Source organism: Tursiops truncatus, chromosome 13 (assembly GCF_011762595.2).
Source record: "Tursiops truncatus isolate mTurTru1 chromosome 13, mTurTru1.mat.Y, whole genome shotgun sequence".
NCBI lineage: Eukaryota > Metazoa > Chordata > Mammalia > Artiodactyla > Delphinidae > Tursiops > Tursiops truncatus.
Genome location: NC_047046.1, coordinates 23,377,874 through 23,400,530, shown reverse-complemented (window position 1 = coordinate 23,400,530; position 22,657 = coordinate 23,377,874). Strand labels below are relative to the sequence as shown.

The 22,657-nt window shown below is 40.5% G+C and overlaps 3 protein-coding genes across 19 annotated transcripts in view; 1 reads left to right on the top strand and 2 right to left on the bottom strand.

Annotated features, from left to right (window-relative positions):
* Window positions 1–743: 743 nt before the first annotated feature.
* On the bottom strand, window positions 744–10,690 carry LOC101317703 (taurine up-regulated 1 protein; the record flags this gene model as incomplete). Its single annotated transcript, XM_073790885.1, has 2 exons — window positions 744–6,908; window positions 8,301–10,690. A coding segment is annotated over one exon (459 nt), but the record flags the coding sequence as incomplete, so codon positions are not given.
* MORC2 (MORC family CW-type zinc finger 2) overlaps window positions 10,671–22,657 on the top strand; it is a 65,080-nt gene continuing 53,093 nt past the window's right edge. For 13 of the 17 annotated variants that reach the window (XM_033837200.2, XM_033837197.2, XM_033837195.2 and 10 more), the window contains exons 1-2: window positions 10,671–12,244; window positions 20,867–20,920. In XM_033837200.2, coding sequence (XP_033693091.1) covers window positions 12,177–12,244; window positions 20,867–20,920 — 122 coding nt within the window. In that variant the 5' untranslated portion in view covers window positions 10,671–12,176. Of the gene's footprint in view, window positions 12,245–16,210; window positions 16,251–16,296; window positions 16,372–20,866; window positions 20,921–22,657 lie in introns of those variants that run through there. The other 4 variants (XM_073790297.1, XM_073790296.1, XM_033837202.2 and 1 more) reach the window with 3 other exon arrangements.
* Window positions 13,155–13,729, bottom strand: LOC101317415 (small ribosomal subunit protein eS27-like). Its single transcript, XM_033837210.1, has one exon. The coding sequence runs from the start codon at window positions 13,496–13,498 to the stop codon at window positions 13,250–13,252; it is 249 nt and encodes an 82-aa protein (XP_033693101.1). The 5' UTR covers window positions 13,499–13,729; the 3' UTR covers window positions 13,155–13,249.

Sequence of the window (22,657 nt, the reverse complement as noted above, 5' to 3'; positions counted from 1 at the left end):
ATGCTCAGACATTAAAAATTAAGGAAAAATTACTGAGCTCTGAAAGATGCAACAGTCTATCAGTTTGAGTACTGGATGAATATATTTATCTAAATATTCACAAATATAAAGGCAGGTCTTTAAAATTATTTAACAAAACAGGCTCAGTGTTGAGTAACTTGCCAAGGTCAAACAGTAAGCACTAAATTTAATTTTTAAAACTCTTTATTTTAAAATAAAGTTTAAAATAAAGTTTAATGTGAGTAGTGTAAAATATTCAAATACAGAAATGTATAAAGTCTCATGTAATCTACACTGTTTAAAGAAAGCCATTAATAGATTTTTCTATGCATTATGAACATAAACACATAAATTTTAAAATGAGTTCATAGTACACATTTTTCTAGCAATGGTTTGTTTCACTTAGTAAATCATGGCCATTTTTCCATGCCCATACACAATAAATGTATTTTATTTATTTTAACAGACATGTAGATTTTCTTATATGGCTGAACCATGTATTATGTAATCAATTCTTTGCTGATAGTTTTTTTTTGTATATTTTTCTACCATGTAATTAATTTTTATGCTTCTGTAATAACCTAAACATTGTCAGTTCCTGTTCCATTTTATATTCTGGATTGGAAAATAATTTCAGTGTGGCCTTGACCTGTAGTTTAGCATTTTGATCTGTCAAGTTTTGCTATTGGTAGATAGTAGTAATATTAGGACTCAATTTCAAGTAATAGAAACCCAACTCAAAGTAACTTAAGCAAAGAAGGGCATTTATTGGTTCACATAACTGAAAAGTCCAGGGGATATACTTGCTTCAGGCACGGTTGGATCCAGGGGCACAAACATTGTCATCAGGACTCAAGTCTCTCCAACATTTGGCTCTGCTTTCCTCTGTACTGGCTTCATTCTTTGACTGGCTCATTTGATATGGTGGGCCCTGTTGGTCTGAGCTTTTCATCCTACAGAGCTAAGCAACCTCAGTAGAGCTTCTGAGCTTCTCCTCCACAGTTCACTAAACTCTTAGGGTTGGGTATCACTGGACCAGCTTGAATCAAACGACCATTCCTGAACCAATCACTATGGCCAAGGAGATGGACTGTGCTGATTGATCAGGTCTGAATTACATGTCCACCCATGAAACCTAAGATTAGGTCAGATTGAACCACATGGACTGAAAAGAAGGAGAGGAGGTTCCAAGAAACATCAGGAAGTTGTTGCAAAGGGATGGAATTGATGCTGGTCAATCAAAAACAACTGATGTCAATAGTAAGACCAGATACTGAAAAAGTTTAATCTCTGCTCATAAAATTGTATGGTAACAGCTGGCATTGTTCCTTCCTTGACAATAAATGTATTCTGGAAAAAATCATGAGGAGTAAGTTTGTCTTCTAAAAATCATGAGGAGTAAGTTTGTCTTCTACTCAGGAGGCTTGTAATCCATTTGAATGGAATAATCATGTCCAATAGCACACTCTGGATGATACAATAGAGTTTCAATGTAAGTAAACTCAGTGGTCGTGAGTTTGAGAGCCCAACTGTCTTGCTGACATGAAGCAGGACAACCAGCCTCCCACTGGCAAATAGTTCTGTGACGCTCATCAAGTCAGTGGTAAATTTTAAGCTCAGTGGAAAAGTGTTCTTATGTTCCTCTAAGTCTTTTGCCAGGTTGAACTGGTACATTTCTGTGAGTACCGGCAAATCAGATTCATCTCTGTATTACCGTAGAACAGAGCAATGGACAGTGACTTCAATCTGCTCTGCTCTTTCAGATCTGGTAGAAAGGGTCCCAAGTGCTGAAAATGAGCTAATATATATAGGCATAGAGGCTGACTCTGCAGTTAAAAAAAAAAAAAAGCTGCTGGTCAAAGAGTATACAGCATGGTCCTTCCTGTTGTGAACATTAAGTCCTGGTGGGTGAGGTGCAGGCTGCTTCTGTTCAAAACCTCTTGGTGGAACTGGGTATAAGGTAGACCGAGATCAGCTATAGTCTTCTCAAGGACAGCCAGTCTGATTGCAGCAATATGTCAAAAAAGCAGGCAAGGGCTGTGTCAGGTAAATAGGCAAGTAAGGTACTTTCAGCAGGGCCAGCCATATCAATAGCCAGGCTATGATCTAGAAGAACAGGCAGTTTAATATCAAAACTCTGTACATTAGTTTTAACCCTGAGTATTCCAGGGTTAATCCACAGCATTTATTCTGGATACAATTTTCTGATCTTAAAGGGCCAGTCAGGTACAGCAACTTTCATTTTCCTGCTCATCTGCCCAAGAACTTTCAGCTCAGGAGAAGGCTATCTCCTTAATCCAGACTTGAGGTTCTGTTTAGGAGTCTATGCTACATCTGGGAGTGATAGGGTTGGGAGAGCCAGGTTCATCAAGGTTGGCCCTACTTTCTTTGGTAATCAAGTCTCCATCTTCTGTAACTCAGCCCATCTCTGAGAATCATCTTATCAACAAGTCAAGGCCTCAGACTGGTTGAATGGTACTGCTGAAAGATGAGATCTGAGGCATGGAGATAGTAAGATACTAGGTTTGAGTTTTACGCTTTTTCCACCATCAATTCTTATACACAGTGTACATCAGACTCTTGAACAGATGATCATCTTTACCTTTAGTCCCTCATTTTGACAGGATTAAAGGGAATGACTGCCAGTGTAGATCAATGTCTTTTTCGGTCAAGTACAGGAGAAAAAGAAAATCGAGCTGACATTTTGAAGGCAATAGAAAATCTAAGCTTGTAGATAATTTCTTCTTTACAGATAACAGTTGTATATACAAGCAGGCCAGTCATCAGATTTTATTTGTTGAGGGTGAGCAGTATAGAGTAACCAGACTTAGGCCTTGTTTGATGATTTGTAGACTGACTCATAATCACAATTAGTCTAGAGGATAAGAGACAAAAGATATAAAGAAACATTTCCAACATTTAACCAGTGCATTCGTTAAAGTAGCTGAGGACAGCGGGCCCTTAAGTTGACTCTGAAGAAATGAGACTTTTCTCATGGCACAAATCAAAGTCTACTTGTTCTACATGATCTGGTCTGGGAGGAGTTCATGAATCAAATCCCTCCTGAACAGGTAAGTTGTCTTAATACCTGAGAGTATTTCATGACAAGGAATGAAGTCAGCCACTCTGATTCAGTGTAAAACAATAGTACTGAGACAGATGAAATTCCATGAAAACATCCACAAGGACAGGGGACTGTGGTCTTGTGACATTAGGAAGAAGCAGCAGGAAGCTCTTGAGTCTATTGATAAAATCTTTAGCTGCAGGCTTTGGAGATTTCAAGTCAGTCTACATTTCCAGCAAAAGGTAGATGATATGCAATTTGAGATGCCCACCAAGTAAGCTATCATGGCCTGGTCAAAAGGCCTACCTCCACACATCATTAACATCAACAGCTGATGGTACCAGACATCAAAACACCCATCTTAAAATCTCTCTTGGCTGGAAGAAAATTTTCAAAATGGTCACATTTTAAATCACACAGATGAGAAAGGATGTTCAGAGATTGTCCCTTGTGGATCAGATATTACATGTAGTTAGAGCTGAGCATTCTTAATTTTGGAGGCTAGGCAGATGTGCCAGTGACTGAGGAATTGTTTTAGCGATTTTTCAAAGGTTATTAGCTCATTTATCCTGGAAAGAGCAGTTAAACTGAATAAAAACCAAGAAGTAGTGTAACTGCCACTGGCTGAGTGATAGTGACATAGTCTGAGAAGATGAATAATAACCAGGTACCCTTTTAGGTAATGTTGCCAGTCTTTGAATTCTGCTTTCAGTTTATAGTTATCCCTTGCACATGAAGTAGAGTACCATGGCTGAGGATGGGCGGTCCAATGTACAGTTGCTCTAATATGGCCTCAATGAGACATCAACTTCAGCATCAGCTTCAATACCTGGCGATTCATGTATCCAAGGAGGATCAAGACTTCAAGGTCATGTATTTCAAGTACCACTAGAGCATCTGGTGTTTGTGAAAGAAGCTGGGTAAGGGGGTTTGTCAGTGTAGAGTATGTATGAATTGCTCTCTGGCTATATCAAATCCAGGAATCACTGGAAGTCCATCTGTAGGTAGAGGGCTATTACTCTAGGTCCATTTGATACCACTTTCGGCCCATATGACTACTCTGGGGGGCAAAGATATGCCCATCTTCTTGTACTTTTCTGAGTTTGCCCACGGTAGTATTCCTAAGAATGTTCAGCATCAACTGAACATGGATGGTGTTGGGTAGAGGTACAGAACAGAATGCCATTCAGGTTGAACATACTGTTGTCTAGGGCAGTGGTTTTCAAACTGTGTTCTGAAGAATTCTAGTTGTTGTAAAGAAGTCTCCTTAGGTGTCACCATGGTGGTAAAGTAAGATGCTTGTGGCAGGTTTCAGGCCCCCCACTTCTGCTTCCTCCAGAGCAGCTTCACTTTTACTCTGGGCTTCCATAAAGTTTTCATTCAAAGGGCTTCATGGCCACAAAGCCATTGGAAAACGAATGATCTAAGAATAAGTTGTTCACAAAATGCTGAAATACAAAAAATAGGTCACAGAAACCAGAAACTGTGTGAGCAAAGCCTGTGGTAAGCCAAGGTGTTTTCCTATTTATTCTTTCCCTAATGTGGGCCACATTACAAAATGAAGTTAACATTCAAGTCTGCTACAAATTCAGATTGCCTGAAATTGGGCTTGTAAGTGACTATCAGAGAACAAGGCTATTGGTTTTAAGTGACAATAGTGCTGGGGGTTTTGCAGTCAGCATACAGCTGCAAAATGCATTCATTTCTTTGTTAATATTATTTCAAAAATTCCCTGGCTGGATGACTTCTCTTCAAGTATTAATAAGATCTCAGTGGGCCACACTCAAATCCTAAGAAAATATCTCCTTCTCACCCCTCCTCCCCCTTTTCTCTATTCTCCTCCTCCCTTCCCTTCCCAGTCTCCTCACCCACCTGAGATGCAATTCCCTTAAACTAGATTTACAGCACAATTCTAAGGACAGAAAAGTATATTGCTAAATGTCATGGAATTCATCTAATTTTGTGGCAGAATTAACTCCCTCATCCCCATCCCATGTATCCCCACAAATCTTCTAGAGGTTTCTTTGACAGAAAATAAAGGTAACTGTCAAGATGTGGGGCTCTCAGATGAGGAAGACATACTAATTCAAGTAGTTATTGACAAGGCATAAAAAGGGGGGGGGGGTTCAAAGATGCTGTTTATTCCTGGGTCTCCAGGGTAATCTGTTGGCAATCAGGAAGCACTGGCTATACTGCTTTAGAGCAGTTTTCCCATTCCACTAAAAGGAATGCTGCAAAAATAACTTTCTGTGCTTGATGAAACTTAGGACACACTGGACCAAACAGCTAAATGAGGCTCTTTACAGCAAGCCTTCTGAGATCCTTTAATACACTACACTGCATTATGAATCAGGGAAGGGGACACATTTACAGTATTTTACCACCTTACTGGACTACAGAAGCTCTATGATATATATTATATGTGTATATCAAATATATACATACACACACACATATATATGAACAGTACTGTTCTAAAAAAATTGATGGCTCATTCTATGTAAATATTAGTTTGGGGATAGAGGACCACAGGTAGATCTTGGTGTCCAGGAATATTAGTAAGAATTAAAAAAAAAAAAAAGACATGATATAAACAGGGATCTCCAATCAACTAGGCCATCTTTGGGAAGACCATGAAGATGGATGAAAGATCCAAAAGCACCTCTGTGTTTCATAATGGGTAATCTTGCTGTCAAATAAACATTTTCTTTGTTGACTGGACAGTCTACCACCATGGAAACAGTCTACTCCTAAACGTCAGAGATGCTGTATTGGAATTCTGGTCTAGGTACAGCTATCACAAGATTACATATATGACATCCTGACTGATTGAGGGCACCAGATCAGGAAGTTGGAAACTTTTCTGGGGTTCCCACTCTCCAGTTATTTTAACACTGGGTAAAACAGAGGCTAAGTTAATTCCAAGGAGAGAACTGGACTAGGAGTCAGAAGGCCTGGCCTCTACCACTTTGTAGCTGTGTCACCTTGGATAACCTTTTAAATTTCCATTTCCTCATTTGCAAAAAGGGATTATAATTTGTGTTATTTGATAATTGAGATTAATGCATGTAAAAGTGCTTTGAAACTGTAAAGTGCTATATAAACATAAGGGATTACCATATAGGTTCTACCTGGATGTATCAAGAGGCCTTTTCTGGAATCTGATTGGAGCTTTGTGAGATGCTGTTAGGTAAAGGGATTCCTTGGTAGAATTTCTTACATTTGTGTGAAAAGTTCTGGTTCCTGAGTAATCCCAAAGAAGATGCTGTGAGTTCACTGTGCCTTTGTTTTAATCCCAATGGGTCAGAATATCTGCTTGCTCATTCAGTAGGTTACTACAGATTTGACATGGAAAAAGAATGGGGTCCAGATTAGATACTTCCTGAATTTCAATCATTTAAGATAGTGGGGCATGGTCCAATGTGGTTCTCAAAAAGATGTTGCCATTCTTCAGACAGTGCTGATAACTAAAAATCCCCTGGTCCAAATTTCTTATGTGTCTCTGAAGGCTTTAACTGAAGAAACGAAATGCACACTCATGGAACAAACAGCCTTTGTTGTGATAAAATAGCTTCAGCTATTTGGCTTGAGGAGTTTGACTTCACTACAAAGGGCTGTGTTGAATCTCGGTAGAACAGGACAGGAGTGAGGTGAAGGCCACATCATGATGATTTGCTGGATGCCTCCTGGGTCACAGTGGTCCACTGGAATGATGTCTTCTTCAGTAGTAAGGTGGTAGAATCACCATGGGCAAAAATCCAGGTACCAGATCTGTAGGCTGATGGAATAGCACAAAGGTGGTCAGACGGTCCAGGTGAACACTCGGCAACCAGGAGGCACAGGACTGGAGGGGAGAGGGACAAAACATATAAGATAACAAATGCTTGGAATTACAAAGAAAGGACTCTAACACTGGGGTGGGGCTGCTGTCAGCACATCAGCTGCTTGACGGATACTAATTCTTGACAAGCATGGCTTAGAAGCTGACAGATGATAAATGGGGGAAAAAAGCCTTATGATTAACGATCAGTGATGATAAGAACAGAAAGAGTTCTCTGGTAAAGACTGTTTCCTGACTCTTGAGGACAAACTGTCTTGGGAAGCAGCAAATAGGAACTGCCCCAAGTCTCATACTTTGGGGTAGTAATTTGATTGTATTCAGGTTGCTGGGCAGTGGTTGGTGGAGAAAGAAGTGGCTCCAAAGGTGGTATGAGAACTGGATTTAATTTTATATACCAACACCAAAGCAAAGCAAAGCAAAGCAAAGGAGATACTGTTGTTCTTCCTTTCCAATGCCTTTCACAAATTGTCTTATGGTCTTGTATTTGTAAAAGCTATCCTTAATTACATTTTCATAAGATTCCATCTTGAGTGCAAGAGAATAAGGTACACAGGGAATAAGGCCCTGGCCCTTGCACCCCTCTGTAATACCCTATGCAGCAGAGCAGTTTCTCTTTATATTTGAGGGCTCCCTAAGTCTTTTTTTTTTTTTTTTTTTTTTTTTTTGCGGTACGCGGGCCTCTCACTGTTGTGGCCTCTCCCATTGCGAAGCACAGGCTCTGGACATGCAGGCTCAGCAGCCATGGCTCACAGGCCCAGCTGCTTCGTGGCATGTGGGATCTTCCTGGACTGGGGCACGAACCCGTGTCCCCTGCATTGGCAGGCGGACTCCCAACCACCGCGCCACCAGGGAAGCCCCTCCCTAAGTCTTTTTAAAGTTAGAATTAAAAAATAATAAAGTATGAAATAAAGGAAGAGACATGGCCCAAAACTAGTGACTTTTTCCCTAATCAGGAGTAATTAGGTTATCACACAGCAACTAAGCAAACATTTATTGAGTGCTTATTCTGAGATCGCCTGTTCTCTAAATTCCTTCTTTTTACTAATGCTTCATCATATGTGGTAATGTCTGGGCAAAGATTCCCAAGACAAAGCCCTTGCTTTCATGGGGCTTGCTATCTGGAGAGAGCTAATGCATGCAAGAAAGGACTTTATAAGCTACTTGTATACAAATATAGATAAAAGATATATAACAGCACATTATAAAACTTAAAAAAGATCATTTCTGCCTAAAGTTAGGAAATTCATGAAGGAAAGAGCATCTGAGTTGGATACTGAATAAATGGCAGTTTTGATAGGTGAAGAAGCAGAGGAAGGCATTCCAGGGTAGAGAAGAGAGCACAAACAAAAGTGCAGAGATGGTAAAGAATAAGGCATTTTGGAAAATGGCAAGTACCGTAGTTCACTGTGGGTGGAGCATCGCCAGAGTTTGCACTGAGAGTGTGGCGAAAATTCAGGTCTCCGAATTCCCAGTAATAGCGCTGGTGGCAGTGTTTGCTCAGTCATTGTCTCTTTTCTCTAAGCGAGGAAAACAGTCCCCAAATTCAAAAATAAAAAAATCCAGCTCCCAAGTTCCTGTCACATCTTGATAATCTCTTCCAGGTCCCAGATCCAGTTCTTGAAAATCTGGAAATCTGGAGTCCACGCCGTGACTACACCGAAGGACATCTGTTCCAGCGAGAGCAGAACGCTGTAGTGAAACACTTTCAACCTCCTATCCTGGACAGCTCATGTTTTGTCACAGAATTTCAAGCTTTGAGTTCCAGTTGTTTTTTTCCTCCTTTCTCCTGAGGAAAGCATCTTATCACCACAGTCTTAAGATTCTTTTGAGGTACATCCAGATTTAATTACAAAAGAGCTAAAAGACCAACACATCTTTCTCCAAAACAGTCACTCCTCTGCAATTGAGATCCTTTGTCTCTGCCCTCTAGGTAAAGGTAATAGTCAATTGATTTTTTTCCCAGATGTTTGTATTAAATAGCAGAACCGGCTAACACCTAACAAACAAAACACTTAAGTGGGTTTCTGTTTGCTTGCTTAGAACTGTACCACTGGTAAGCACCACTCCACAAATTGAAAATGTTTGAAATCCAAGTGTTCAAACATTTCTATAGTGTTTGCTGGATAATGGCCTGGAATTTGATAAAAGCAGCTGACAATTAACAAAGAAGCAAAAACTGGCATTTTGGCCATCTTAGTAACACACTTGCAAGCAAAGAGAATACAAAGCAGGCCGGAAGCAGGGGGGAAAGGTAGGTTTGAAACACTTGCAATCTACTGATTTTGAGGTTCAGCAGACGTTCTAACAAAACTTTTCAGAGAATGTTAACCTTCAATTAATAAAGACAAACCCCCAAACATCTTCAGGAATTCCATGCCTGGTTCAGTTTGTTCCAGTCAGCCAGCTTGCTAAAAATCCACCTGCACCATTAATTAGCTGGACTTGGCAGCACCATTTACAAATAAGCCTGCTCACTACCAACCACACAAACTAAGAATATAAAATAGGAGCAAGTAACGGATGGCAGCCATGGTCATGGAAAATGGTCAATGAAACAGAAAGGTAGTCAGGCACCAGAAAATAAAAAGTTGTTGGGCCAAAGATTAAACAGGCTTCTTGATACTAGAGAACACATCCACTCCTACTTTTAGCTGCTTTATGTTGGGTGCCACTGTACCATATGCGTCAGCCACCTTTCAGGCAACCCATGGTGAAAAGACTCAGAATAGAAGCCAAGCAGTGGAGTGTTCTAACCCCGAATACCCACTATGCATAGAACAGCTCACATATCCCAGGGATTCAACAGGGGCTTCAAATTGGTTGTGACGGGTCCCGAATGACATCTAGGCCTCAGTTTCCTCCTTGTGGCAAGTGAATTGTGGTTCTTAACTCTTCTGGGTCACAGCCCCCTCTGAAAACTTGCTGCCGATGGATCCTCATTCCCCTAAAATACATATTCCCACTAATTTTTGCACACGATTTCAGGGAATTTGGGAATATCCAACTCCAATCCAAGGTTCCCAGGTTCAAAATCCAAGGATTGGACAATTGCTAAGTTTTCTTACAACTCAAAACAAACAAACAAAAAAGCCAACCATTACGAACAATAATCATCCCTTACATTCACCGACGCTTTATAGTTTACAAAGCGCTTTCAACCCCACAAACGTTGATAGAGGAGGAAACTGAGGCGCAGACAAATTACCAAGTGACTTGCCTAAGGTCACTCGGCCAGCTGGTGGCTAGGCCCGGAAGCAAACCCAGCTCTTCCGACTCCGGAGCTTGTCTCTCCACCCCGGAGCTGCCGCCAGAGCTCCCGCCCCTCACTAAGGCGGCATAAGGAGAAAAAGGCAAAGTAGGAAGCCCACCACCAACCATCCCCCGGCCCCCTCCTGCCCGCCCAACTGGGTCCTTGCAGGCCCCGAAGGGTGGCGCCAGGCCTCCAGGCCGGCCCCGGCCACCCCAGCTTCCCCGGCCGCGCCAAATCCCGCCGCCTCCCCGGGAGCGGGGCGGAGCAGCTGCCCGCCACCGCCGACCACCCGGACGACTCCTCGTCGAATCGCAAACGCATAGGCCGCCGCCCGAGTTCTGCGTACAAGAAGAAAGACGCGGCGCGAGCGCCAACGGCCACCGGGCGCGCGCCGCGGCGGCCGGGCCTGCGCCCCAAGAGCTGGATGCCAGAGCAGGAGAAAGAGCCGCCAACCGATCGCTCGATCGACCGCGCGCCCGCTCCTTCGCCCTACCAGACCGGGAAGGGGGGGAGGGCGCGCCAGGGCTTCTTCGAGTTAGGGGCCTGACTCCCCGGCGACGAGACAAGATGGCTCCTCCGGTCCGCGCCGCAGCTGCCGTCCCGGCTGCGTCGCTCGGCCCGCCCCCGGTACTGTTTCTTTAAATGGCGGAGAGGGTCAAGAAAGCAGGAAGAGAGGCGCGCGCACTCACGTGACAGGGGAGTGCCCGGCTAACAAAATCCGGTCACGTGGAGACACGCTACCCACCAATCAGGAGGCTTCGCATCAGGGCGGGGGCGGGAGGAGGGGCGGCTCTGTGATTGGCCGAGTGCGCCGCGGAGGCCTCGGGGGCTTGGGGCGTCGGGGAGTGCGCGAGGCGGCCCGGGTTGTGTGCACTGGCGGAGACAAAGCGGTGGCTGAGGTGGCAGAGGCGGCAGCGGCAGCGGCAGCGGCGGCGGAGCAGCCCTAAACGCCGAAGTTTGTGGTGCTGAGTCCAATCACCATCTCATCCAAAGCGGCGCGCGGGCGGCTGGTTTCGCGGCGGCGGCGGCAGCGGCGGAGGCGGAGGCGGCGGCAGCACATGGTTCCAAGAGCGCGCTGCGGTTGTTGGGTTCCAATTCCGTGGGGAGGGACAAAGGCAGCTGTGAGCGCCGGGCAACGCCCGGTCGGGTGGTGCGCTCGCCACTGTCCTCGATCCGGGCCTTGAAAGCTGGGACTAACTCCTCCGTGAGGAGGAGACCACGGGACCGAGGCCCAGTCAGGGCCTTAGAGGCTGAGGCCGGTGTCTGAGGGAAGTGGGGGAGGGGCGCGGCCCGCCTGAGTTAATTTGGGCGGGTCAATTCTGTGGCTACTTAGTGGGTCATTGTGAGGTAATTTGACCCACTACCCTGACGAAATTGGGGCACACAGCAAGCTAGGTTTGGTCCGGGCTTTGAAAACAGAAATCGGTCTTCAGCGCTTAGGAGATCTTTCAGTTAGGAGGTGGTGAAGCCGGAACTAACGCCATATGCACTTCATCAACATCGTGGTCACCAGTCTGGGGCTAATTTAAGGATCCTGGGATCATTGATGGCGAAGACATGGGTGGTTGTCCAGTTTTATGACTGAAGTTGCTAAATTTCCGGATTGGTAGATTTCCTCACAGGAAATTTAGAGGAACAACAACAAAAAAGGCTCGAAGAACATGAAGATGGAGCAGTAATTGAAACACCAACTCCAGTATCATCTACTCAAGGACCAACCACATTCCACTCCGTGAACTGTCGCAAATTAACGCTGAAGCTCCTTAAGACTACACGTTTATGACGTAGTTCCAAGATATTACATCATAGTCATTGAGAAGATTAAAAAAATGTAAAGGAGAAATCGATTTTTGTTTTAGACATCTTTTTGAATATATCTTGGTTAAATACTAGGTAACCTTGTTTAACTAAGGAGCACAGATTTACCAAACCTTTACTGGAAGGAATCCTGAAAAATTTGTTCCATTGTAAGCTTATAGTTCCCAGTTAGTGGGTAAAGAACTGGAGACCTCATTGCACTCATGGCTTTCACAAATTACAGCAGTCTGAATCGAGCTCAGCTAACGTTTGACTATCTACACACAAATTCGTAAGTATCCTATAGGTGCCACTGAGATCACTGATAACTCGTTGCTTGATATTAATATGGAAATCCTTTTCCCAGAAAATTTTGCATTTTTACTTTTTGGGATGTGTCACTGGATGAGTCTTGAACTCTATGGAAGAACTGAGATCAGTGAAATGTTTGTTGCTAATCCAGAAGAATATGATCTTCCTTTATTGGATCAAAATTTATTTGATCAAATGCAAGCTAGCTCCTTGAAGTCAGTATATTGAGTTGTTTCATTCAAGTGTTTGATAGGAATCCAACAAGTACTGTTCTTTGGATCGCCAAAAGTTGGACTATTCTAGTATCAACTCCTTCTTCTCTTTGGTGACAACAGCCAAAACAGTTGGCTTCTAACAAGTCTTTTCTTTCTAAGAAGGAAAAAAGAAAAAAAAAAGGAATGAAGACGTTTAAATGGCAACTTGTGAGAAGAAATTTTTTCCCCAGAAAACAGTTGGTTTTATTTTTCTGGGAAATTCATCCTCATCCACTGTAGTTTTTTATGCTAAGCAGGAAGTGATCACTTGGTTAAACCCGTGATTTAAATAGCCTTTCCCCAAAATGTATGCAAATCATTGGACACATACTGTGTTCATAGTTCTTGAGTTTGTGAGGAGATTACCATCACTCCACATTGGTCTGGAATGTTTTAGGGTTAATCCTTATGCCCACTCTTTTGGAAGTGATGCAGTGGGGGGTATAACTATTTAGTCCTTTAGTACATTCATTTGGCACTTTTGAGATGAAGGTAAGTATTTTCTCATTTTGGTACCTGGAGAGGTGGCGAGCAGCTAAATGAATGGCCCAGAGTTCAGAAGAACCACCTTCAGGGTTGAGAACATAGACTTCAGTTATCTAGTAATAGTACAATAACTTAGCCTTTTACGGGAAAGAACCACATATTTGTGATAACGTCTGTAATTTTTTTTTTTAATCCAAAATATGTTTATTGGGATGGTTTCCCATTCATCTTGATTCTGGGGGCTTTTAGTGCCGCTTCCGTCTGAAGGAGCATTCTTCCGTAAGCCTTGCTTTTCCTCCTGTAGGCTGACAGAGGACAGTAGAGTAGCCGACACACAAAACTACTGTTTGTGCATGGCTAAAGATGGTGGTGATTTTATAGCATCCTGGGCATTTCACGTCCATGAAATAGGAATTGAGGCTCTGCACCAGGTGCTTCGTCTTGTGTTTCCTCTTTTCTGGAGAGGGATGAAGGAGATCCTTTGTGAGAGGCATGATCTTGTGGGGAGGCCATCACTGTTGGAAAGGACGTCTGTAATTTTTTTGTTTGCTGTTTTTCCTATAGAGGAAATCAAAATTTTCTGAGTAGTGAAGCGAGTTGCCAAATGAGAACCTGGTTTTGTTTTGTTTAGGAAGATTCTTACTGAACTAGAGTGTTTAAGTAGGTATTGCAGAGTCACCTAGGTGAATTCTCAAGCTGTGGATAATGAATCTGAAATCCAGCTAGATAAGGTCTCTGATCAAAGGTTATACCCATCTAGCTCATAGTATAGCCAAGGGCAGTATCCTTTAGTATCCTTTTGTGTATTTGAACTGCCACGTTAAGAACAAGTAGTGGAAGGCCACTTAGATGTTCACAGATGCTTGTGTTTGTTAAATTCAGTTGTGAATTTTGGAATGAGGGGCCAAAACACTGATATTCTTGGAAGACCATAACGAGAGTTCAGAAACTAGGTTGTTCCAGCTTCCCCAAAGACTTTATTTGATAATAAAATGATAGTAACAACAGTTAATTGCTTCATGCCAGTCACTTTTAAACATGGTCTAAAGTAATCTTTATAGCAGCCCTACTGGAATAAGGGTTATTCCTATTTTGCATTTGAGGAGACTGAGGCTCAAAGAGATTAAGTTACATGCGAAAGGTTACACAGCTGCTAAGCGGCAGATGTAAGGCACCAAGATTGAAGGCAGTAAGATTTATCTGGCCACATGGTTAGTGCTTTTAACCATTAGGCAAGACCTCCTACTGTAGTCAGTTTTACTTTGTTTCCTTGTCTATACAGCAGAGGGTTTACTTACCACTTTAAAAGTCTTCAATTTTAGTTTATCTCGAACCTTTTATTTGAGGATTCTGGGATATTTCTCTGTATTTCTTTTGCTATTTTATAGTTTGTTAATAGAACAGAGCAAAGGCAAAGAATTGAACCTCAGTTGAGTCACTTGTTTGAAATTGGAGAATTTTCTGGGAATTTGACTTATCGTGTTGAATTGGAACCACTTGCTTGCATAAGCATTTTGAGGGTTGGATGTATCATTTTGGAAGCTCTGGAATTTATTACCTGGATCACACCTTAGAAGTTGGTTACTTCTGAATGTGTCCAGTCCTGCCAGAAGAAAATATGAACCCCCGAACACCTAGATAAGTTTTTGGTTTGTAGCCAATTTCAGGACCTTTCTTTATTGTGACTTGACTGGAAGTTCATTTCTAGAGGAAACAGATTTTTAATTTTCATAAAATGTGACTTGTTAATCGTAATGAAGGTAGATATATCTCCTCTGGGTTAAATGATGCAGTGTTACCTTTGGAGAAGGGAGGACTTGCCTTCTGCTTTATTCTAATTAAAAAAAAAAAAACAAGACCATTTTAGGGTGTCTGACATCTACAATATTGCCATATTGAATTGTGAAAAAAGTGACCCTTTATCTCCCATTTAGCAGAGTCCAGGATAGAAATCAGTGTGGTGCAGTAAAAAGAGCATGGGCTTGGGAGCCAGCCAAACTTATGTTTGACTGCTTCCTGGCTGTGCCCTTGGGTAGGTGAACTTATCTGAGCCTCAGTTTCTTCATGTACAAAATGGGGCTAATCTGACAATGTTTATGAGAATTATGTAAAATAATGTTTATAAGGTAATTAGTTCCCATATGGTTCACAGTAAATATTGAATAAATGGTGACAGTTATTTGTTTTATTTATAATATTACCTCATATAAACCAAAAGTTGGTCAGTGTGGTAGCTACTTGCTGTTTGGTGGTAGTCATTAGGCAGATTAATTTTTAGTAAATTCTGGAGCATCTGTTGGAGATGATAAACCCCTGCCTTAAATTAAAAAATTTTTTTTGTGTTAGGTCTACAGTAACTGTTGATGGTTATTCTCTTGATTATATCAGCATTAAGGTTTGAAGCAGGCCTGGGAAATTCTAACATGAAGGTCTTAGGCTAATTTGCTTTAATATTGCATGTTGCTCATATGAAATGATTGAAGTTACAATTAACTTCAGTCAATGAACTACTAAATGTAGTTTTATGCTGTTACTGCTCTTTGGTGATGGATTTTGTGACTGCTACTAAAATGTTCATGAGTAGTCAAGGGCCAGATACCAGATGTAGCGATGGTAGTGATGTTCCTTTGGCATAAGGGGCGTATCTTAAATCACTCTGTATGCAGTATTGCTAAGTGCTCTGATAGAGCAGGGTGCTTAAGTATAAGATGCCTGTTTTCTATGTCTCTTCGTGTCTGCACATTTAATAACTTATTATCTTGGCCATATATTTTTGGGTTGTTTTCTTGGTATGTGAAGTGAATGTAAAGGAACCTTTCATCTCTAGAGACCATATATCTTATAATTTATAATCCTGTTGAAATGTGGGTTCACACTCTGACTATGTTAAAGCCATTAGAATGTAAAATGGTTGCTCTAGAATTTTTATCTTTATTTTCTAGCAGTTAAGGCAATTAACTCTTAACAGCATATCCAAGAATTCAGCAGAAGCTATCACTGTGTGATGGGGTTATGGATAATCTATGGCTTTAAATTCAGGCTGAATATAAATAGACCATTTTCCTTACATAATGAGTAGATTTACACTTGAATTTGTCACTGGAAATGCTGAGCTGCAAAGTTATTTTGATCGTAGCACAAATGGTATAAAAGCCACAATCAGTTGAAAGTGAAAGAGGTTGTTAAAAATCTTTGTCTTTTTCCAGATGGTTGATCTTTCTTGGATCACATGCAAAGAATCTTTAGGTCTGTGAAGAAAATAATTTCCTTTGATACTTATACAGATATCTCTATCTCAACTGCCAGCTAGCAATGAGTACACCTCTTTGAATGTTATTTGAAAAAAAGGGGAGAGCTTACACAGTTGGTACGTTTTTGGTTCTTATGAATTTAAGAGATACTTAGAACTTTGGTTTTAGCATTTGTTAGTAGGATCAGTTATTCACTTGGAGGTTTGGAGAAGAATCCGAGTGTTGTCTCTGACCTTACCAACAGTTGTCACAAAAGGCTCCTTTTATGATGTGTCAGCACACATCACAAAAGCACCCCTTAGCTACATTTTAAAGTATCTGTTAACTTATCTGAAATATGTATTGTGGAACAGCATTGATACTGTGCGGAACAACGAAGACATTTGGAATGTTTTCTTTAGATTCTAAATGTACAAGACACTTTTCTAAGCATTGTGTAGAAAGCAGTAAAAACTTAGCCAGAAGTGCTCTTTGTGCTTGCCCTTTTGAGATATTATTGAATTCTAAATGTCTTTAATTTTCATGTGAAACAATCAGAAATATGTATTGGTGAGAAGCAATTGCTGTTTCTGTTTTTGATTTCTTTGCCCTGATGGCAAAGGTATCAGAATTAGTTTTCCAGATTATTGATATTCACCATTGTCACTACCAAAGGCCAGATAATCCCAAAGATTTCTACATACAAATTGTAGTCTCATTCTTACTAAGATTGTACTCTTGTTTTTTTTCCAGGAGCTATATTTCTGATATTCCTTGACTTCAAGTACAAATTCTTTTTGAAATGAGAAATATTGCAGTAGAATTTGTTACTTTACATTTTAGCCTTCAAAATTAAAAAGAAAATTTAGGGGGCTTCCCTGGTGGCGCAGTGGTTGAGTCCACCTGCCAATGCAGGGGACACGGGTTCGTGCCCTGGTCCGGGAAGATCCCACATGCGGCAGAGAGGCTGGGCCCGTGAGCCATGGCCGCTGAGCCTGCGCGTCTGGAGCCTGTGCTCCGCTGCGGGAGAGGCCACAACAGTGAGAGGCCCGCGTACCGCAAAAAAAAAAAATAAAATTAAAAAGAAAACTTAGAGTATAGAAAACGAATTCACTTTATAAGTTTCTTAGTCATTGCTTAGTCAGACAGGAAAATGATTGGTTGAAAGCTTGAAAACAAAGATTTACTTTTAACTTATATTACCATCATCAAATCACTTTAATTTTCCAGCTTATTTTCCCTATTTAATTAGTTGAAGTAATCAGAATATTTTTTTGTTTCTTCAATTGATAATTTGAAGAATTTAAGGTGATGATTTTAGAGACAAATTTTTTTTTAATGAGTTTGTCTTTTATTTATTTATTTAAATTAATTAATTTATTTTTGGCTGTGTTGGGTCTTCATTGCTGCCTACAGGCTTTCTGTAGTTGTGGCGAGCTGTGGTTACTCCTGGTTGTGGTGCGCGGGTTTCTCATTGCAGTGGCTTCTCTTGTTGTGGAGCAAGGATTCTAGGCACGTGGGTTTCAGTAGTTGTGGCTTGTGGGCTCTAGAGTGCAGGCTCAGTAGTTGTGGCGCATGGGCTTATTTGCTCCGTGACATGTGGCATCTTCCTGGACCAGGGCTTGAACCCGTGTCCCCTGCATTGGCAGGTGGATTCTGTTTTTTTTTTAATATTTTAAAAATTATTTTAAAATTTATCTATTTTTTAGCATCTTTATTGGAGTATAATTGCTTTACAGTGGTGTGTTAGTTTCTGCTGTATAACAGAGTGAATCAGCTATACATATACATATATCCCCATATCTCTTCCCTCTTGCGTCTCCCTCCCTCCCACCCTCCCTATCCCACCCCTCTAGGTGGTCACAAAGCACTGAGCTGATCTCCCTGTGCTATGCAGCTGCTTCCCACCAGCTATTGGTTTTACATTTGGTAGTGCATATATGTCTATGCCACTCCCTCAGTTTGTCCCAGCTTACCCTTCCCCCTCCCCGTGTTCTCAAGTCCATTCTCTAGTAGGTCTGTGTCTTTATTCCTGTCCTGCCCCTAGGTTCTTCATGACCTTTTTTTTTTTTTTTTTTAGATTCCATATATATGTGTTAGCATACGGTATTTGTTTTTCTCTTTCTAACTGACTTCACTCTGTATGACAGACTTCAGGTGTATCCACCTCACTACAAATAACTCAGTTTCATTTCTTTTTATGGCTGAGTAATATTCCACCATATATATGTGCCACATCTTCTTTATCCATTCATCTGTCGATGGACACTTAGGTTGCTTCCATGTCCTGGCTGTTGTAAATAGAGCTGCAGTGAACATTGTGGTACATGACTCCTTTTGAATTATGGTTTTCTCAGGGTATATGCCCAGTAGTCGGATTGCTGGGTTGTATGGTAGTGCTATTTTTAGTTTTTAAGGAACCTCCATACTGTTCTCCATAGTGGCTGTATCAATTTACATTCCCACCAACAGTGCAAGAGTGTTCCCTTTTCTCCACACCCTCTCCAGCATTTATTGTTTGTAGATTTTTGGTTGATGGCCATTCTCACTGGTGTGAGGTGATACCTCATTGTAATTTTGATTTGCATTTCTCTAATGATTAATGATGTTGAGCATCCTTTCATGTGTTTGTTGGCAATCTGTATATCTTCTTTGGAGAAATGTCTATGTAGGTCTTCTGCCCAGTTTTGGATTGGGTTGTTTGTTTTTTTGATACTGAGCTGCATGAGCTGCTTGTAAATTTTGGAGATTAATCCTTTGTCAGTTGCTCCATTTGCAAATATTTTCTCCCATTCTGAGGGTTGTCTTTTTGTCTTGTTTATGGTTTCCTTTGCTGTGCAAAAGCTTTTGAGTTTCATTAGGTCCCATTTGTTTATTTTTGTTTTTATTTCCATTTCTGTAGGAAGTGGGTCAAAAAGGATCTTGCTGTGATTTATGTCATAGAGTGTTCTGACAGGTGGATTCTTAACCACTGTGCCACCAGAGAAGCCCTTGGAGACACATTTTTAAAATAAATAAAGATATGGATGTTTCTTGCAGGTGTTTTTCCTTGCAAAATTGTGGGGGGGTTTTTTCATGTAAAATAATTAAGAATTGGATTTTAGTCAGAAGAATTTGAGCTCTGTTAGGGGACTTGGAGATAAAATTTCTACATTTTGTTAATACATCATGGTACTGCCTTTGGATCAGCAGCAGATATATTCACTGATCTCATGGGGAAAAGTTATTCCTAAAATTCCAAGAACTGGTAGTTTTAATTAAAAATTTGCATTTGTAAAAATTTGAAGATTTATTTGAGGAAAAACCAGTGTTCCTGGACACTTGAAATTTGGGTATTTATTTTATAAACAAGCGTTTTACAATTTGTTTTGAACAATATAGTAAGTGCTCATAGATCCTAGACACTGCTTATTTAGTATTGATATATTTCATTCTCAATTTTTAGAAAGTTTCACTTTATCTATTGGCTGAAACTTTACATACAAAAAAATCAACTGGAATAACATGGTTATTTTTGAAAAATTGATGATGGTAATATGTGGGTTAATGCTTTTATATTTTCTTTAATCAAAAGTCAGAATTTCAGGACTCCCCTGGAGGTCCAGTTGTTAAGTCTCCGTACTTCCACTGCAGGGGGCACAGGTTCCATCCCTGGTCAAGGAACTAGGGTCCCACATGCCACAAGGTGTGGCCAAAGAAGAAATATGTCAGAGTTTCTAGGTGGTTCTAGGTAGACACATCTACTTTTATATCTAACGAGGACTATTATGGGAAACAGCACAAATTAAAGAAGGTATAAATGGAGGAAGAAATGTAAGGAGACATCTTACACATAAACATCATCTTTATTGAGTTCTGAATAACATGGTAATTGTGAACTTATCCCACTCACATTTTGAGCAGCCTCCTAGAGGAGGAGATGACCATTGGCTACCCTCCTTGAAAGGGCTAACTTGAACAAGGGCCCTAGGAGGCCACACCAAGCCCTTATCCTCTTAGGATAAGGAGGAATTGTTTAAGAGTGTCTTGGATTCCTTTCTTTAATGTGGAGAAAGTTTTGTTTTTGGCCAAAATCAGGGAATGTCAAGAAATGGATTATTTTCTTTCTCCCCACTTTCAAATGGAGTATTTTTGCTTATAAATTGCACAAAACTGAATGGGTTTTCACCAGTAAATCACACAAAGGTATTGGTAAAGCTGAATGCTAGCAATTTGTCCTTTGAGAATTCTTAAGAGATATGCAGAAACTGACAGCTGGTTAAGGCAATGAAAAATGAAATATAGGCATTTTTCAGGGTAGAATACGAATAGTGAAAAACACTGTTTTAGAAGTAGTACACATAGGAATCTTTGAATGTTTTAGAGTGGGTTCCTCTACTCAAAATAGTAAGAATAAACATTTTTGAGTAGATAACAGGACTTGACAGGTTAACACTTGAGGACTACTAGTGAGCTCTGGAAAGACTTGAATTGTGGGGAAATTTAAACTTCAGTAATGTAAATTGATGATGCAAATGACAATTTTAGGTTTTTTTTTCCCAAAAACTTTTATTTTATAACCTTGACTTTTTATTAGGAATCATAGTTTAATTCCATAATTCTTTTCCTGACTCTCAATATTTATCATTTCAGAACCACTCATGAATTCTTGTTTGGTGCTCTTGCTGAACTAGTTGATAATGCAAGGTATGTAGTCTTCAAGCATACAGTCTCTGCGTGAAAACTTTTTGGGTCGTGTAACCTTTGCTCTCTGAAGACTTGGGAGAAGGGCAATTCTGTTGCAAATGCGACTCATTCCTAAGAAGCCTCTTACCCAAAAAGTATTTTTAATAGCACATTAGTTGATACCTTAATTCATTCATTGCTGTGCTCCAGCCTAAAAATAGTGAATTTATGACCTCCAAAGCTACCTTCCCTTGTGTATTAGAGCAAGATAATTGTAGTGAAAAACAGGGAATTAAGATAAAAATTTAGTTAGCTAATTACTAGGACAGACAAGCTCTGTTTTAATTTGTGCTACCAGGACAGTACACTATCTAATGTCTTTAAAATTATGTCAGAGTTCTGTGTCTTCCCAAAATGTATAATCAGCCCTCTGTATCTGCAAGTTCTTCATCTGTGATTCAATGAACCATGATCGAAAGTATTTGAAAGTTCCAGAAAGTTCCAAAAAAGTAAAACTTGAATTTGTTGCATGCTGGCAACTATTTACATAGCATTTACATTGTATTATCATAAGTAGCTAGAGATGATTTTAAGTAGACGTGAGGATGTGCATAGGTTATATGCAAGTACTATACTATTTTATATAAGGGAGTTGAGCATCTGCAGATTTTGGTATTCCTGGGTGGTCCTGGAACCAATCCCCTGCAGATACGGAGGAGTGACTGTATTTTATTGTCAGATGACTCAGGTTGATCAAAGCATCTTCCATTGTTAGCAATTGTGCTTAGAAGCGCTAAGCACTTTTATTTAAGAAGCCTATAAATGTTACTGAGCAAGACTGAAAAGTTTGGGTTGGTTCAGAGATAAATAGCAAAGTCCAAATCAGAAGTCTTTTTATAATTATATCACTAAAATATTATCTCAGTTTTGTTTCTGAATGCAAACATAAAATTCAGACACGGCGTTTATTGACCAAGTGTTGATGACTAATGAAGGAAGAAGAGGATAAGAGTTGACAGGAGTACTTTCTAAACAGATCTCCAGTTAATGACATAATAATAATTATGTCTACCTATGTCCATGCTATAAACCTATACTATTATTACTTTTATTGTTATTATTCACTGGACTGCTTATGGAAGTGTGCTGGTTAACAAGTTGTTTAACTAGAAAGCTCCCATTTTCAGTGTTTTCAATTGTTTCAATCCTGGTTGACTTATAATTTTTATATTCAATTTAAAAATGTTGTAGCTTAATGGAACTGTGTTTGAATTTCCCACTTGTTAGTTTAGTGAGACTGTAATGTGTTTTGTCAGACTGCTGTTTTGTATATCATACGGTGAACTGGAGATTGTCTGGGAGTGTATGTTCCTGCTCATGCACACATTTTGCCAATCTTTTTTATTTTTGAAAATGTTTTTATGTCTTTGAGAATAGGCACATGTAGAGTTGTATGGATTTGAGTGGATTTTTCACATTTAAAACCAATGAAACTCTGTGCCTCATTTTCCTTGTCTACAGTTGGCAGAACTGGACTAGATTACTTTCAAGCCTTTATGGAAGACTTCATTGATAACTGAACTTTTATTTCAGCTGATGGCTGGAGTCTAATGGACTGTCCCAACTTCCTTTCAAGTTTAGGGAGGATCAGATTATGGGCTTATGAATCAGTCTTCTGACTATAGTGTGTATACCATGAGACCTGATTTTTCTTAGGCTTTGTGGCAAGTTGTTGTTTTCTTTTTTCTCAAATCTTGG